This window comes from Stegastes partitus, unplaced genomic scaffold (genome assembly GCF_000690725.1).
Source record: "Stegastes partitus isolate 25-593 unplaced genomic scaffold, Stegastes_partitus-1.0.2 Scaffold2113, whole genome shotgun sequence".
In the NCBI taxonomy this organism is placed as follows: domain Eukaryota; kingdom Metazoa; phylum Chordata; class Actinopteri; family Pomacentridae; genus Stegastes; species Stegastes partitus.
Genome location: NW_007579844.1, coordinates 49,338 through 68,451, shown reverse-complemented (window position 1 = coordinate 68,451; position 19,114 = coordinate 49,338). Strand labels below are relative to the sequence as shown.

The following is a 19,114-nucleotide window of genomic DNA, read 5'->3' as shown; positions in this document are numbered from 1 at the left end:
GATTTCAGCCCAGAGTGAATCCTGCTGCCTGCCGAGGCGAGCCGCCGTCTTAGTTACTTACAAGGTTGTATTAAAAGCAGCGAGGCCCTGGTTAGAGCACTCAGCTGTTGGTGTAGTGGGACATGAAAAGAGGAAGCTGCCAGAAGAGGACGGGAATGAAAGAGGAGCGAAGAGAGGGGAAAAAAAAAAAAGAGAGAGAAACGGAGAGTAATGACAGAGAGGTGGAGAGGCTGATGGAGGGAGAATTAATAAGGAGAGGCAGACTGGGATCGAGTTAAAAAGATGGGGAGGGCCGAGGAGAGGTGTAATGATGGAGAGGTGAAGAGAGAGGCTGATGAGAGATGGAGAGAACGAGGAGAACAAAGAGAGATGTCACATGTCTTTCATGTTAAGAGGGCTGCAGGAAAGGCAGACATGGAAACACAAAGAGCTGCTCAAGTATGTTTATCTGTGTGTCCCTGTTAATGCACACGCGTGTGTGTGCGTCTGCTTTTTTACATGTGAAAGAGATTCCAAGATTGGGTCTGTTTTTGTGTGTGCATGAAAACATCTTTTTTTTTTTTTTTTTGCCAGTCTGTCCATGAAAGAAACAGAAAGAAAGAAAGAGGAGCTAAATACACAGCGGAGGTGAGCTCGACACGAGGAGGAGAAAATAGAGATACGGCACTCGACAAGGACGAGAGAGAACAAATATACAAAGCAAGGGAGCCGAAATGGCAAGAGAGAGAGAGGGAGAGCATAAAGGAGGGAAGATGATTAATAGAAATGACTAAAAGGGGAAAGAAGCAAAAAAAAAAAAAAAGAGAGTGGAGAGTAAAGGACGGAGACAGAAAGTGATGCAGCAGATAGAGAAGAACAAAAGGAAAGGAGGCGGAAGAAATGTGAAGGGACGGATAATTGGCAAGAAAGTCAGAAAAAGGTGTTGACAGGAGAGAAGAGTGAGAATGCACAGGAGGAAGGAGGTGACGGGACGAAAAGGTGGCGAGACATGGCGAGGAATAACTGGCGTTCCCTCGTGGGAGGTTCGGCCACACGGCCGGCTAAAGGCCACGGTCAGGGACGGGTGCTGAACTCATCCAGAGCTTCTCATGGACGCTTTGAGAGACAAAAACAAAATGAATGAGGAACAGAATTAAAACTGCTCCGTTTTTATCATCCTTACTGTTATAGTGCATCTCAAAAAATTAGAATACGGCGCAGAACGTTTCACGTTTCCATCAATTATTTAAGAATAACTGATAAAGTAAAATGTTCGAAGCCCTTTTCTTTATATTTAGTTTGAAGTAATTCTGTTTACATTGCATATTGTATTTACAACATTAGAGAACGTCCTGGTTGCTTTTGCTTTTCCAAAATCCTTAGTTTTTTAAATCACTCTTCTGTTATTGCATAAAAACAGCAGAAACAGGAAGCCTGCTCTTTTACATGATGCAGGAAAAATCAGAGGAATTAAAAGAAAAATACATGAAGGGAGCAGTTTGTCTAACTTCAGGTAGGTTCACGTGAAATTAGATTTTATGGGTTTTACAAACTGAGTCCATTTGGTTCAGATCTGATGAAACTTTTCTATTTAATAAATGTCAACTTTCCAGCCAAGACTTATTCTGTCTTAATTTTAATAATTAGGGTCTACATCTCAAAAAAACAATTAACAACATATCCCAAAACATCAGAAAATCCATGTCACGTTTGAGTAAATTATTCAAACGGGACACAGTCTGTGTTCCTCTCGGTCCAGTTCGGTCCACAGAACCTTCAGCCTCCTGCTGAATGCTTTACTGACTGGTGTTGCTGCACCTGATTGGTCCGTCAGCTCAAAGCAAACAAACAGAACCCTTATCAGTACTTTTTATCAGATATAAGTTATTGGAACAGAATTCAGACCGCTGCATCGTTTTTAACCATCACGACCATAAATATATATAATACAGACGTTATTAAACATCTCTATGATCACTACTGTATACTGTGATGTGATAACTGACATATGACGTAAATATTTACATGAACAGAAACCACAATCTCTATAAACATTAACGACATGGTAATCAGAGCGCTATAGATGCAGCATCACAACATCCAACAGTATGCTTTATATAGGAATTAAAAGTACAGCGTGTTGATAAAAACCTTTCTAGCTTCACTTTAGAGCAACAGATGGGAGACAGGAGCTTTGCTCTGACCGTGTTTTAACTGAGATGTTCGTAGGTTTAGTTAATAAAACAGATAAAATCCTTCTTCTACCAACATCAATGTTCAGTTAGAGACAGAAACGAATTCAGTTTGTGTGAAAATGTGCTGCGTAACTTTCTTCTAAATGTCTAAAATAAGGACAACAGAAGCAGGAATGGTTGTAAAAACATGAACATGTAGTTTAATGCTGGGGTTTGATGTCCATCCCTGGTTTTCATTCAACAAAACCAACAATTATTAGAGTTTCTTCTGCCAGACAGACAAACTTTTTATCCATCACAGCCTTCTTTTTAGGACATTTTATGATAATTATGTCTGCCAGAGTTTTTCTACCAACTCTGACGCCTTAACTGAAGCACATCCACCAGCTCATGGTGGGATCCCCCCAGATAACTGTCTGATCACTTCAGCATCACAATCAGTGTTAGAGGAAGAATCCCTCGGTTCTGTGTGTGATACGGATCATAGGTGCTGGTTCTTGTGTTGGTCTGGTTCTAAACTAAAGCTCAGATGCCATGAATTCCTCCCTCTCTCTCTCCCAGACTAAAGTTTAATGTATACTTGCAGGGAAACACTGACGTTAACACTGAAGCAGCAAAATCTGTGGCAGCCTGAGGGAGATCCAGCACATGAGCTGCTGCTCAGTCTGATTGCCTGTAGTTTGCATGTAATGTTGCATATATTGTGGTGTTGCGTTCTTTCTTTTGTGGAGCAGAAACCTCAACACAACGGCAGCGCTGCACTTAATTACGGCCGTGACAATAAAAGCGAATTCGAATGTAGATGGATGGGTGCACACATGGGCAGAGACGGAGATGGCAAGTGAGTAAAATGAGACAAGAAATAGAAAAATAGAGTGAAACGGAGAGCGAGAGAACGTCTGACAGCCAGAAAGAGAAGGAAGGGAATAACTAGAGAGAGGCGAGGGCAGAAGGAGAAAGACGGAGTGACAGCCTCTGAGAGATAGAGATTGGAGTGAGAGGGAGGGACTGGATGAGGCGGCGAGTAAATGGAGAGAGGAGAGCGATGGAGTGAAAATGAGCAGGAGAGAGAGAGAGAGAGCGCCATGTCTCACTCTCATCAGTCAGAGCGCTGCTCATCCAGCAGCACAGGAAGCCTTTGTCACCGTGACGGATCCTCGCTGTCTGCTGCCGCCGCCGCCGCCAACACCATCACAAAACAGCACTGATGTACACACAGAAAGACGCACACAGGGAGGACGGACACACGGCCAGAGGTGGTCGCACTTAGTACACACACACACACACACACACACACAGGTGTGTTTGTTGTGTGTCAGGTGTACAGAGGAACACACACCTCCAGACACGCTCGGCGGCGGCGTGTCGTGTTGTTGACCTCCTTACAGCTCACATTAACAGCTGATGTGGATCCAGGACCAGGATCAGCTAACCGTTATTTCCGTACTCGTCAGGCTGCTGATTATTTTATAAATGAATCATTTATCTCTCTCTGATGCAACATCCATGCATTCATACCTGCACTGTGGATGTTTTATACATGTGGACTCTGTGTAATGTTCATACGTGTAGAAGAGTCTGTGCAACATCAGACAATCTGTTTAATGTCTAGTTTCCTGAACATCTGAACTATTTCAACCATACGCTGGTTGTTTTGTTCTATTTGTGTTGCTGCTGTAACGCTGCAGACTCCCGGCTGTGGGATGAATGAAGGATCGTCTTGTCCGAATCATTTGCTCTGTTCAATGTAGTAAAACAATCAGAATCTTGAAAAAGCCTCTTGCAAACTTAACCTAGCCCAAAGCTAATCGTAGCTTGATTTAACCAAACTTAGCCTAACTTGAACTTTAACTATTTTTTATTTTTAATAATAATTTGTCGTTTCTCTCTCTGGTGCAACATCAGTGCATTCAAACCTGCACATTGTTCATATTTTGTACATGTAGACTGTCCAATATCAGGACTTTCTGAATGTAGAACAATCTGTGTGATCTCAGTGTTTTCTACTCGTCCAGTATCTTTTTTTTCCCACATTTAGATGAACCTGTGCCATGTCTAGTTTCCTGCACATCTGTACTACATCAACAATACATGACTTTAGACTTTGCAGTACTTTATTTTCACTGATGTGTGTTTGTTCTGTTTTGTGCGGCTGCAGATTTCCTGCTTTGGGATTAATGAGGAACTGTCGTATCTCAGTTATTTGGTTTATAAAATGTGGTAAAACGATGCCAATCGGTTGTTAATCAGCTGTCAGATCGCTCTCTGCTGCAGCATTCAAACCTGTGCATTGTGTGTATTTTATAAGTTTACACTCTGTACATCAGTAAGAACCTGTGCAAATCATTGTTTTCTACTCATGGAAGAATCTGTAATAAATAATAACTCTGTGCAGTGTTTCCCACATTCAGAACAATCTATGCAACACCTGGTTTTCTGCAGGTTTGCATCTGTACAGTATCAACACTAAGTTCTATTTTTGTTCCACTGGTGTTTCTCATGTTTCTGGACTGTTGGTGTTGCTGCTGTAGCGCTGCCAGACCCCCCGCTGAGCGATTAATGAAGGACTGACTTATCTTAACTTATTCAGGTTGTTTGAATATATTAGCAGGATCTCAGATGTGGATTTATTTTTTTGAGTCTTTCACAGTAAAATCTGATGGTCAGATTAAACAAGTGTCTTCTTTCTTTCTTTCTTTTGAATGTGACGACTTCATGTCGACTGCATTCCAGCTGGACTCTGCTGTGGTCACAGACATGAACCTTCAGATGAGGTTGAGCTGAACGTGATGACTTTCCACTCACACGGCGCTTTAGCTGCATTTCTACTGATAACATCCAGACAGAGGTTTCATTAACAATAAGAGACACACGGAGCATCTTAGTACGTCTCATTATTCTGATCCCATGCACAGAGACACAAACACGACCAGAACAACACACAGGAAACACACAAGTCCTGCTCATTTGGCTGCTCTGCATAGACACACACACACACACACACACACACACACACACACACACACACACACCCGCTGAGACAGTGATCGCACATAACTCACACGGAGACGTAAATACCTCATTACCTATACACAGACTCTTCCTCGCCTCGTCTTCCTCCATCTCTCACTCTTTTTATTTCTTTCATTAAACCGCGGTGACAAACGGCAGCATATGCTGAGCAGCAGATGTTCGACGGGAGATGTTGTGTAAGAGCTTGTGTTCATGTGTGTGCTGTGAATAAGGATGCTAACGAAGCTCTCCGTCGTTTGTGTTTGTTCTCCGCAGTACTACGAGATGTCCTATGGCCTCAACATCGAGATGCACAAGCAGGTAAGAGGGACTCGGTCCGGTGTGTTTGGGGTTTGTGGGGTTGCTGCTGGTTGACGTGGAGGCGTCGTGTGTCGGTTATGAAGCAGGAGAAGGCCACAGCGTGCTGTTACAGCCATTACATGCCAGTGACTCATCTGGTGTGGGAGGGCTCGGTATTGTGTTTCCTTGCTGCTGTGCTCGTCGAGGTTTTGTGCTTCCATTAAGGGATCTGCATGAATGTAAATAAATCAGCCGGACACATTAATAAGTGGACGGTGTAGCGCTGTCCTGAACACCACCACCTCCACACTGTCCTCACAGTGTGCTGTAGAGCCCAGTCAACACACAAATAACCACAAAACTTTTTCATTTAAACATCCTTTCAGGCTAATTAATCTGAGCGTGTGGACTTGGTGTCTGCTCACTTGGACCCGGTACCGCTCTGACCAGCCTGAGCGCCACCCGGTTACACCAGCAGAGCAGCTAGACCTCCAGCTGGGTGAAGGGATGAAGGGATGAAGGGAAACCTGTTTGTTTCACATTTCAACACTGATATTAGTCCAAAAACACCTCAGTGAGTCTTTGCACTGAATTCATTAAACACCTGCAGCTGAATCCACACGAGGCTCTCCAGGCAGAGAGCTGCACGCCTTTCTGCACAACTTAGATTAATTCATTAGTTGGAATATGACTCATCCCCGACGTGGAGACCGGACCCGATCAGAACCAAACACAAGGTCACACTGGGTAGTTTTCTTTACGTGTTAGAGTCCAGTTCACTCTGTGTTTAGGAGTCTTTCCTCTGAGTTTATTAGAGATCTGCAGCGTCAGACAGCAGCAGGAGGCATCTGAGCGTCTCCACGGCGACCAGGCGTTCACACATGGAGCCGTAATATCGATTATTTATCCTGATCAGTCCTGTCTCCATGTCTGGGTTTGGTTCTGTTTGGACACTTCAACATGCTGCTGTTAGCTCAGTTCAGTCTTTTGTTAGTTGCTGCATTATTATGGGTCATGTATGAATATACATGATGTGGATGTCCAGTGTCGTGTGCATGCTGTGGCTCTGTGCAGCACTGAGGAGGGATGTCCTCATGAAGCCGTGAGAAACATAAACATAAAACCTGTGGCATCACTAACGGACTGATAATGCAGCAGTGTTACACATCCCACGTCTGAGAAGGGCTTCAGCAGGGTTGTGTTTAATCCAGGTTCATGGAAACCAAGCAGGGAAAAGAGACCTCGTTTTGTTCCTTTCATTTAGTTGGTAGATGAATGTTCAGTCAGCGAACGCAACAAGTGGTTTCAGAGACAGACAGCTGAAGGTTTAGTCTGACTCTCTGCCCTGTGCTGCAGTTTACCTCCATCTGCTCCATGTGCAGGTACAGTAGCATGAAGCAAGAAGCCTGTTCTGCACCAAATGTGTATTTATGATGCGTTTATTAACAGCAGCGTCTGCAGCAGCTGAGAGTAAAAACCAGTGACTGATGTGAGAGTTACTGTGTGAGCATCAGCTACAGCAGCAGCACATGGATGTTCTCTGCATCAGACACATGTCTGGACGCCTCTGAGCTGCTACGTCCAGCGTGTGGTTGTGAGCGTCGCTGAGTGAAGTCCTCCTCCGGTTTCCTCCTCCTGCAGCGACATGCAGACTAAACCCCAGTTAGAGCGCTGAAGGAAGGTCAGCCAGAATCGTGTAACGTTTCCACTTGTCCTCGCTGAGATCCGGTGTTCTCCAGCGACGACGGGTGTCTGATGAGCGGCCCTCTCCGAGCCCGCCGCCGCCGCCGCCGCTCGTCAGTCCCCACGCTCGCTGCTAATTTAGCGCCTGGGTCACGCTGCAGGACAGGAAGACGGTCAGACTGCAGGCGGAGCGTCAGATAAAATGCCAGACAGACAGAAAGCGGTTCCTCGGTGCTGACAGACCTCCATGCAGATAGCTGGACTCATTATCCAGCTGAATGGCATTTCCTTTAAGGTGACTCCTGCGCCTCCCTCTGCACCGATCCGTCTGCCAGGAGAACCTGGAGGAGGACTCAGACTGTCATGGAGGACACAACAACGGGGGCATTATTGAGCTGCTTCTTGCCCGTGCAGAAGGCAGCTCATTGTTTGAAATGAAAGCCTCTGACTTCTGCCCTTTAACCTCCTGATCGTGGCCTCATTCAGCCGTGGAGGTAAATGACGGCACAGAAACATCAAACAGCTGCTGACTGGCTTCAGACGCCACGACTGGCTGAAGCTGCAAAATGTTTTAAACCAGCGAAGAGAAAAGAGCTTCAGAGCATCAGGGTAGATTTTATTGTTCTTTTTATTAAGTTCCAGAAGAAGCGTGAAGCTTATTTAATGTAATTTTTAAAGGTTTGGTTTGTTAAATTACAGATAATATCCAGAAAATCACAGAAAAATGCATTAAATTAAATTTTAACTGTGAAAGAAAAACTGTAAGAAATGTTAATAAAGGAAATCTGTGTTTTTAAATAGTAAATTGTTATTTTACAACTTTTGACCACAAAATAGCAAAACTTCTCGCCGTATTTAAATCAGCAAAGGTTTATTATTTTTGCAAATGTTTGTGTTTTAAAAGAACAAACATGTAAAATAAGGATTTAAAAAAACAAGCTGCTATTTTACAGATTTTCTCTGTTTTGTTAAACTGCAAATAATAAAAAATCACAAAAAAAAAAAGAATTAAAATGTTAAATTGTAAAAAGAAATAATGTTCACATTAAAATCTGCATTTTATGAACGGTAAATTATTTATACACAACATAGAATTAAACAGTTTTTTTTTTTACTGTATTTAAATCAGAAAAAAATATATTTTGCTGATATTTGTTTAAAGGAAACATTTTGTATGTTAACAATTAAAATTTACAGATTATATTGAGTAAAATAAGAGAAAAAAGTATTAATTTACATGTTGACTAAAACAAATAGGCCAAAACTTTTCCGTGTATATCTGAATATAAAAGTTCTCCATCCTGCTGTATTTAAATCAGTTAAAACTATAATTATTTTACACATATTTGCTGTTATTGTTTTGTTTTGGAAAGACACTATTCCTCCATTTTTATCCTATTTTTTTCCAATTTAATTTTTTATTTTTGTTTGGTTTTTATTTATTTTTACGGTGTGTGACGTGTGCATCTTTTCCCTTTGTTGTCATAATTCTGGCGGTTAAAAGTGAAGCAGCCTCGTGTGCGTTATTTCTGAATCGACCTTCAGCTGCAGACTCATGAACCGATGAAGGCAGGAAGCGCTCAGAGGAACCTGCTGCTGGAAATGTTGCCTCGGCAAAACAAAAAAACAGGAACATGTGTGTAATAAAGGGTGCTGATGGATGGGATGGACTGATTCCTAAACCCTACAGCAGACACAACTATCGACAGATCAGTTATCAGAAAGAGAGACAAGAGCTGGTGGAGCTTCTAGAAGTTGAGTTTTATAAGCTGCCAGTCGTTTCACGCTGAAGGAACCTGAACACGGTGATCATCTATCAGATCCATCATCACATGATGCAGTGACGCTCTGTAGCTGCTGGTGTTTACTGGTTATAATGCCGTGTCATTCTGTGGGTCCTCAACGGGTAGATTCAGCATTTAAATGATCTAAATGTGATTGTTTTCCTTTGCTTTCCCTGTCATTTAATTCCATCCATTTTAAATGTAGTTATGCTAAAAACCGCTGAGCAAAAAAACGCAGCGAAAGTTGTGCTTTAATCACAAGAAGAGAAACTATTACTCAGCAGGAAGGGAACAGAGATAAAGAGAGACGGAGAGGGAGGGAGATGGCTGCCAGTGAAGCCAGCAGAACCGGACCGTCAGCTCCCAGCGCCAGCAAGAAGAAATGGCCTGGCTGCACCTCAGAGGGATGGAGGGAGGAGGAGGGAGGAGGAGGAGGAGGAGGAAGAGGAGGAGGAGGCGGAGGAAGGCTAACGGGAGCAGAGCGGAAACACAGGAGGAGTGGATGAAGAGCGAAGGGAAAAAAGTCCCGTTTGTTCTTTTCACATTCAGTTAAGAATCAGAAAATAAAAAATAGATTCATAATTTAACACAATTTTAAAAAACAACAGCTTGTTTTTTTTTCACTTTTAATTTAATGCTCAAATCAAAAGTAGGAAATGGAAAAACCGACTGACTTTGATTTTAATCCGTCCGACTATGAAGCTGCTACGTATGCTAATGCTACGGCGGCGGCGCTGCCTAGCCTAATCAATACGACCTCCAACATCCATATAAGTGTGTTTTTTTATTTCAACAAAGTGTTTTGGGAAACGGCACGTTAAAAGGTTTTACAAGAAAAAAGGAAAGGCTGTGTTGCCATGGATACAGCAGGTTGTTGATGTTCTGGACAAATGAAGTTAAACTAAATGAGTTATTAGCAGCGTCTCTGTGCTGCTACATGTACTGATCACTGGACGCTCTGGGTTACGCTGTGTTTGCTGCAGTTTGTCTCATTTGTCATCCCGTGTTTTTGGATTTTGGTTGTAATTGAAAACTCGTTATTACAACATCCTGATGCAAACTTTTGTTCCTGCTATTGTGAGATTTCTCCTAGTTTTCTTGTCGACAGGCGGTTGTGACCATCAGAACCTGCATCAGAATCCTCCAGTTCTGAGGTGAACAAACTAATCCAGCAGTGCAGAGCTAAGACACAGATGTTCATAGTTAATGAGACAAACTTTAAATCCTCCTGATTTTGCAAAACAGAAAATTAAAAATCTAATTCAGTCAAACTTCCTGTTCTGACTTGAGGATAAACTCACGAGTGCCAAAACGAAGCCGTTCGTGTGATTAGATTCATAAACGTACAACCCAATGAGAGCTGGTTTTTGTTGTTGGATGTGAGACGAGCAGCTGGTGCTCGGATCATGACAGTGAAGCAAATGAGAGTAAAAAAGAGAGAAAGGTACGAAAACTTCTACAAGGAGAAGGTGTCAGGAACCAGCGAACAAGGCTGCAGAAAGAAAGAGCCAGCGGGGAGAATATATGAGAGCAGAGGAGGAAAAATATATGTTTGAGCAACGGTTAGAAAAAAAATGTGGAGAAAGAAAACCAAGAAGGGCGGTTAAAAAAAAAAAAGTGGATAAGAAAATCTATAGGAGGACTGGCGAGAGGGAAATGTGAAGCAGATCTACAGTATCAGAGACAGCAAAGGAAACAGAGCAGCCTCAATTGACAGAAATAGAATAAAAAGAAGGTGGGGAGAGTGTTGGAGAAGGAAAAAGAAATCTACTATAAAAAATGTTATCAAGAAGAGAGAGAGATGGAGAAGGAGAGATGGAGAAGGAGAGATGGAGAAGGAGAGATGGAGAAGGAGAGATGGATGGGAGGTGGATCAGGACAATGCTCAGGGAGGACGCTAGAGGTAGAAGGTAGTCTCATTTAAAAAGACTGTGAAGCTACAAATGCAAGAAAAAGAAAAGAACAGGGAGAAGGGAAGTGAAAAAATCTGTGATGGCAGAGGGGAGCTAATGTTGGAGGAAAGTGTGAGAGAGCGAGGATGAGAAGAAAAATAGGAGATAGAGATTAATTGAACGGATGAAAGAGGAGAGGGTAAACAGGAAGGATGGAGCCTCAGAAGAGACAGATAAAGACCTCATAGAACAGATGAGGAGGGAAGAAAGAGATGGAGATGAAAATGAGAGCCAAGAAAAGAGAAGCGACGAAGGAACGAAGGGGGAGAGCAGGAAAAAAGAAAAAAGAGAAGGGGAGAGAGAAACATCAAGGGAGGGAGGGAGCTTTGAGCTGCAGCGAGAAATAATGAATCATGAATAGATTTAACAGTATCTGCTCTTATTTCCTCTCCTCCTCCTCCTCCTCCTCCTCTTTCTCCCCCCTCCAGCTTCCTCCTAACATCCTGTCGAGATCGCTGCTATGCCTCCTCTCCTCCTCTCTGTCATTATCAGTGGCAGGGCCATCTCATGTCCCGCCATTAATTGAGCTGTAGCAGTCTCTTGCCTTCCTCACCCCTCCTCTGAGCCACGTTTGATTTTATTTTCCTCTTCGCTCTTCTTCTCCTCCTCCTCCTCCTTTCTCTGGCGATTGTGTCTGAACAATATGAAGGAGGATAACATCTCCCCCCGTCTCCGTTAAGCTGTGTGGGTACATGCGTGCACACACCATCACATTATCTCACGTGGTTCACTTCCATTATCATATCATATCATATATATACTGGCTGTATCCCCACGAGGGGCCCAGGGAGGCTATAAGGACTTTCCTCTGCTCTCTCTGCTTGTTCTATATTCATTGATATAGCACTTCTGGGGCCTGGATGCTTATTGCCTGGATCCCCGGCCGCTGCAGATGCACAGCGTGTACATTCAGAGGCCGACCCACGGCGGCTGCTACGGGGCGGCCTGCACATGTGACGGCGTGCTGTACGTCCTGCTGTACGGTGTGTGGTGAACGGACTGAGGCTGGTTTTGTATTGACAGTAATTCTAGCAGCAGGATGATTGGATGCTGGCAGGAGGTGAAGACGAACAGAACTTTTGTCAGACGTGTGTCCACTATGAGGCGGCGGCGGCCCGAAAGCCCGACACCAGAGAGCAGCCTGAAGGAACCTGTGGCTGGTCGGAGGGATTCCCATCAATTTATTTGTTCTGGATCCAATCAGAGACGTCCCAGTGATCAAGGTTTTCTTTTCTGATCTGATCTGCTTGATGTTTAGGATGTGCCAGAACCAGAACCCACTCTGAGGCAATAAACACTTCAGGTACTGCAGATTAGCTGTAGTACCTGTACCCGACAGAACCTCTACTGTAGAACCCTGAGGAGAGGGGCAGTGCTGTGTCGGCAAGCAGAGAGCATTCTGGGAGTTTAGCTGGTAAAGGACGACTTATGAGGCTTTTATTAAATAAAGCTGGGATCAGTTAGGACGGCGTTTCTACGCCTCACCAGAACATCTGATGACCTGCAGGGTTTCATGGTTCTGTACGACCACCAATGTAAACTAAACTCGGTTGATGCTAACGCTGTTCTGCTCCCGTTATCGACCCCCGATCTTAAGATCAGGTTCAGACCTCCATAGATTCAAGTCATTTAGTGTTTCGTTTCTGCCAGGATGAGTCCCATTTTCAGAGATATGATACAGTCCAAGTTAATCAGTGTATATGTTTGACAACTGGATAGTTCTGCATCCAGGCTGTTCTGAGACATCACGTAGCCGGGTCATGAACCTCGTTATGAATCTCCTGTAGGACACTGTCCTCTCTGAGCTGTGGTGTCAATAGAAAAGTGTACTGTGGCTCCACAAGGCCAGAATCCAGTGAAAACCTTTTATATTCTCTACAAGCATGTCAGAAAATGTGTTGTAGTACCTGGTTGTTCCACCAGGGGGAGCCTCTACCTGTTTAATACTGCAGCGATTGAGCAGGCCTCAAACTACCGTCAGTTCTCTGTTGGCGAGCAGAAAGCGTTGTAGCGGTTTAGCAAGCAACACCATGACAACGACTTCTGGGATGCTTGATGGTGTCCAGCCAGAGCTCGTATGTTTAACATGAGCTAGCGTTGAGCAGGAACGGGTTCCTACAACTCAGTGGTGTAGATAACATCATCACGGTGCAGCGATATCAGCGCAGGACAAATGTTCACTGAGCTCAGTTCGTGGTATTAACTGATTATTGATTCATAATGAATCTGGTCGGAAAAATTATTCAGAATTTGCACCCTTAGCGTCCTTCCACAGATCGTGCTCTCTCATTACGACACCTACAGCAAACATAAAGGATGGAGCGCAGGTTTGACGTGGACATAAGCGCACACGGCTACCTAGCAGTAGCATTCAGACAGCGGCGCTAACGAGCAGCTAAACGTCCGTAACCAAAGTCAGCGTTACATCACCAACAGTTTGGTCTGAAGACTGAGATTTAAATAGAAGTAATATCCAGGAAACCACGACAAACAACCACGGTATAGTCTGACTGAACTCACAGAGATGTGAGTATAATTAGACCGGATCCAAACTGGGCTGGACTTGAATGGACCCAAACAGAGAAACACGGATGCTGGCAGCAACATGATATGTCACCAATTAGCGAGCATCTTTATTCAATGAGAATAGCAACGCGCATCATTGTTCCCTCGCTGCATTGTTCACGGTCTGTCGTCAGAAACAGACGTTTTTATTCTGGGATGCATGAGCGGGAGATAATAACGAGTCCGCTGAGTTCGGTTCAGGTATTGGACGTATCGACTCACCTGCACCACTCAGGAAGACCCTCGTTTTAACTGTTTTGTGGACACAGATAAGAGACGTCTGGATTAGATCCGTGATGATCAAGGGTCCAGTTTAAACAGTTTTGCTGAACACATCGGGCTGGATGTCTGCAGACGTCCTCCTCTCTGCTCAGGACCCTGTTATCAGTGTTATTGGTGAGTTTGTAGCGTCACATGATTCCCAGCGCAGCTCCAGCCTGACGACGGGTCTAATCAGCCAGTGATTGAAACCACCTTTGTGGGTGTGCAGGACCTTTAATCCCTGAGGAAACATGATTATAATGTATAGTTCCCACAGTTAGGTGTGTAGCTGCAGCAGAAGGCACATCACACCATGATGCCTTGTGCTCTGGTATGCCGCTGCAGCACACATCATTTTCCATTACTCACCAGCAGTAAACTGGTGCACATATATAACTTTGTAATGACAGCTGAACACAGCTGCCTGGAGCAGAGACAGGCCTCGTTCTCCTACAGCCAGAGTCTAAACACTGAACATGTCTCTACATACATGTTCATACCTGTTAGTTCTGATTCTTATCCTTTTTGGGTGTCTTCTCTGTGTCTGTAGCAGCTGTCTGTGAATTCAGCCACAACAGGAAAGAGATTCCAGCTACAGTCGGACGTTTAGCGATGAATCGCTGCACAGCAACGTCACAAACAAACTGAGACAAACACCTCGTATCGGCCGGGTTCGCTTAACAGAGCCATGGTGGAAGTTATGCAGGATCTCTGGGCACGCAAAGTCCACGGTGACCCTGGACCCGGATCCCAGCCTCACATAACAGCAGCCGCCTCCACAGCAGCGGGTCAGCGCCGCAGAATGGTCTGACTGCACCTCATTATCATTCTGCTGCAGGGGAGAAATGCTCTGGCGTGTTTGTATTCCTTAAAACTAATTAGAGTGGCCTTGGGCGGTGCTGAAGCCTGGATGAAGCCCTGCTAAACAGTGACGGGGGAACGGCTGTGGTGCATGCTGGGAGGTGAGCGCTGTCATTAAAATGCTTAATCCCAGGGTACAAACTAACGGCGCTCCCTTATTGCATGACCCAGATTTTTTGCAAAACGTACAGTTTTCAGCGTGTGGGATGCTCGCGTGGCGTTTGTTTTGTTAGTGACGATGGTTTAGGAAACTGTAACGAGCAGAGAGTGAGAGGAGGAAGTCCTGGAGGGTCCAGCTTCTACCTGAAGTCCACATCTGGAGAGTCGGACCACAGCGAGCTGATGGTAGCAACCTGTAGTGTCTTCAGAGCGAGTGTGATCCATCACGAGGATTAAGAAGCTCTTACCTCACCGCTCGGGACTCTGGAGGTCTCATACTGGGTTGTTACTGACCCACAGTGTTCTGGAGCGTGTTGGTCACTACAGACAGGCTGAGTTACAGTAAAATACTTCACACAGTGAATGATAAGAACAAACCAGTGCATGTCTGTCTGCTCCAGACTGGAAGATTTCAGATGAGGATCAACTTTGGAAATCTTTTCTGTAAATGACGCCACTTCTGGAAATATGACAAAGTGTGCTGGTTCAAAAATTCACCTACTGCTGAGCTAGTATTTAGTTAAATGTCTCTTTGACATTTTCATCACGAGGCACTTTGTCAGTGTTCACAAGCTTCTGAAGCTTCTGGTCGTATCTTCTGACCTCCTCTTGACCGATTGGAGCAATTCAACCCAATGTGTTGGCTTCCTGTCAGACGTGTTTCCTTCATCAGTCTGCAGATTCCTGATGGAGTCTGAGTCAGTCTGAGTCCTTATTTCTGTCCTGGTTCATCCATTTCTTCATCACTCTGATGTGTGTTTGGAGTCATTGTCTTGTTGGAACACCAGACTGTGTCCAAGGTCCAGCCTTCTGGTTCATGATTTCAGGTTTTCCTAAACAATGTGGAGGTGATCCTCCTTCAGCGTCCGGTCCACTGGACCAGCCCAGAGCATGATGCTGCCACCGCCGTGCCTGACTGTAGGTTTGGTGTTCTTGGTGTTGAATGCATCACCTTCTCTCCTCCAAATGGTTTCTGGACGTTGTGGCCAAATGGCTCCATTTCTGTTTGTGTGAACACAGAACTTTCCTCCAGAAGTTCTTTTCTTGGTCCACGTGAGCCCGTTTTAGCTGCAGCGTTCATCATTTCAATGCATTCACCATAAACAGCTGGCTGTTGGTTTGTTTTCCTGCTGAAATCGATCAGATCCTTAACTGAAGGAAACACGAGTCCACAAACTCGTCCACACGTCTGAGAATCTGTTTCCTCTGTGGAGACCCAACAGACTAAAACACAGCCTGAGTTATAAATGCTAACATGCTTCACATTGTTCATCTGTTTTTTTTTAACTGCAGTGTGATTTTCACAACATGCACATGAACTGAACGTCTTCAGGTATCAGTAATAAGGTCCATTCTGCCTCTGCTGGGGTCGCGTCCACCCTGAGGTCTCTGGGATCAGCAGGAAGCTCCTGTGGCAGCGTTTCTATAAGACTGAGGACCAGAGTTCCTCTACAGCAGAGTTAGGATCTGACGGTACGTCACAGAAAACAGTCCAATGAGTTCTGAGGTTCCTGCCGGTGCATGTACATCCCACCGCCTCCCCGTCAGAGATAAACCCCACATTAGTGTCTCAGTTCTACCTGGAACGGAGCAGCAGCGCTTGAACCACACATGTGCTGAGCTTAGGTTGCATCATGAAGCTTCTCTCCTCCTCAGCTGTCACTCCACAATCCTATCAGGTGGAAACAGAGAAATCCTGTCTTTCACTCCAATTTGGATGACTTGGTCCCGTTCATTCATAATGCTTATGCACACAATGGCTGCTGCTTTTAGGTGTGTATAAATGTCTGGTTTATTTAGGACTCGCTCGTCGTTCGCTCGCTGAAGGACTCGATGTCCGCGAGTGTAGCGCTGAACCAGGTTTAGGTCTGCTGGAGGAGTTCCTGGTGTTGGGAAGCTGTCAGGACGCTGATGCTGCAGCTGCACATTTGTTTGCGTTGCAGTGGCCAGGTAGAACATGATGCTAGGCAACCAGGCTGCTCGGGAAGTGAGGTCGTTAATTAGGGATTAAACAGCAGGAACCTGGAGAGCATGTGCAGCTGAAAGCCGGGTCACCGCTCCGTGTTTAGAACGCTATAGGTTCCTGTCCTTCAGGAGGAGAACAGAACTTATGGGCTGTTTTAATTCTTTAAATGTGCTTTTAGGTTAAACTCACAAAAACAGGACACACAGTCAACACAAGGACCTGACGGCTAGTTCACAAAGATAAGAGACAGGACGCTGCCTCCAAGGTTACAGCACATGTTCAACAAATAGCTGCTAATGCTAACGCAGAAAAGTGCAGAAAATGTGATTAAAATGTTGTTTTGGTAATAATCTAATTAACTGATAATCAGGTGCTCAGAGATGAACTACGATAGATGATCTATGTGATAATAAAGTGTTTACGGAGGCAGGAACCAGAAATAAAATGAGCACTGATAAAACTGTCATAAAGGAATTTAGTTAAATCAACTTTTCTAGTTAAATTAATTAGTTTTGGTAATATTTGGTTTTAAAATGTCAGATTTTTATTATCAGAACAAACACGAGTTCTTTAAACGTGATGAATTCTGACTTTAAACGACGAGTTGGATGAATTAAACATGAAGCAGGATGAAGTTAAAGCTGGTTTCTGTGTTTTGGACGAAGCAGAAACTCGCTGTGTGTCTTTGTTCAGCTAAATTATGGTTTTTTTCTTTTCATAGGAATCTAAACAGTTGTGCTCATGGCAGAGGTTAGTGCTGGATTCACTCCCTGTAGACTTCTCATTTATTTCACTGTAGACAGAAGCTGTTTTTGTTCTGACTCTGGTCAAAAGGACTTCAGCAGCTTTAAGTTCTCAGTGTTGAATAAAGAAGAAACTCTTTAAACTTTAAAGATGTAAAAGTAAAGAAAGTCTGTCAGTAATGACTGGAGCTGGTTCAGCTTCATGTCTGGAGTTTATTGAACTTGTTTAGTTAATTTAACTCGACTAGTTTTACACTTTAGCAGCTCAAAAGGTGACTTTCATTAATGTTTGACGAGTTGTCTTATTGATGAGCTTCATTCTTGGTTCTTGTAGCTTGATATTTGTAGGATGCCCACAAATCCGTTTAGTAAAACCGTTTATCAGCAGCAAACAGGAATTAGAAGGTCTCGTTCAGCTCGACTTAAAATATAAGTTTCAGTGTAAATTCCTTGACTGGTGTTCTCCTCGTCTTCCTGTTTCATCGACACATTACAGACGTCTTCCTGCTCTTCTCTTATTTTGCCTCAAACATTCTGCTCTGAAGGAAAGTCCTCGTTTTTACCTTGAAACTCATTCAATCTGTGAAGCCGACGTTTATCTCCCGTATTCTGATCATGACTAACGCTCTGAACCTCCAAGTTTCTAAAGAAGAAGCAGCAGCAGCTAATAGATTTATCGTCTAAGTGGCCCGCTGATGAAATTCCTTCAATGTCAGATATGTTTTTAAATATCCTCCATAATAATTTTACAGGCTAACCGGCAGAAAGGTGGCCAAGTGGCGAGAGAGAGCATCCCATTAGCGAGAGGTGTCGGCGTGTCCTTGAGCTGGAACCCCTCGCCGGTTACTAATTTTAAGCCATTTAGGATAATAACAGCATGAGATAAAAGCCTAAAAAAAAAAAAAATTAGCAGCTTGGAAATGTTAAAGGCAGACATAAAACCCAACACATCAGTTATACGATTACATTAAATAGCAGGATGCTCGCTGGTGGAGTTCCTGAAACTGAGCTGCAGCGTTTCACTCATACACCAAAATAAAGGAACGCCATGTCCACGCCCTGCTGACAGGACGCTACGAGAATCAGCGCTAGCGTACGTACAGCCTTTACATTGTGCATCAGAACGGCAGATAAAGAGCGGCGTGGTTCACAGAGCAGGCAGGATATTATAGGAGGCTGTGTTTGATAGTCAGGATGCTCGGCAGCCAGACTGTTTCCCCTGTGGACTCCTGAGGACAGATGAAGCAGCTGGCTGTCCTTCCTTCCTGTTCCCTCCTTTCATTTCACCACCACACATATGAGACCGAGGCTGTGGGAGTAAATGTGTGAGTGTGTGACAGGAAAAAAACCAGTGAGTAGCCCAGTCAGCTTCCCCTCCCTCTCTCTCTCTTCTGGTTCATGTCATAAAGCAAACCGAGAAAACATCTCTTGAATTGAGCCGAGAAGAAAAAGGAAAAAAAAGGGGGAAGACAGGAAAGAGTGGATAAAGTGAGAAAATGAATAAAACAGAAAGTGGGACTGAGGAAGATTAAGAGCGAGCAGGAGACGGAGATCACATGAGGGAATGTTTATCTGCTCAGAAAAAAAAAGTGTTTGTGCGCTTAATTAGCCCGAGATGTCTGGCCTTCACACGCATGTGTTTGTACACATGTGT

The 19,114-nt window shown here is 44.2% G+C and overlaps 1 protein-coding gene across 1 annotated transcript in view; it reads left to right on the top strand.

The window, feature by feature from the left end:
• Positions 1-5,467: 5,467 nt before the first annotated feature.
• Positions 5,468-19,114, top strand: part of tle2b (TLE family member 2, transcriptional corepressor b) — a 56,862-nt gene continuing 43,215 nt past the window's right edge. The window contains exon 1 of the mRNA XM_008304004.1: positions 5,468-5,507. Coding sequence (XP_008302226.1) covers positions 5,472-5,507 — 36 coding nt within the window. The 5' untranslated portion in view covers positions 5,468-5,471. The remainder of the gene's footprint in view (positions 5,508-19,114) is intronic.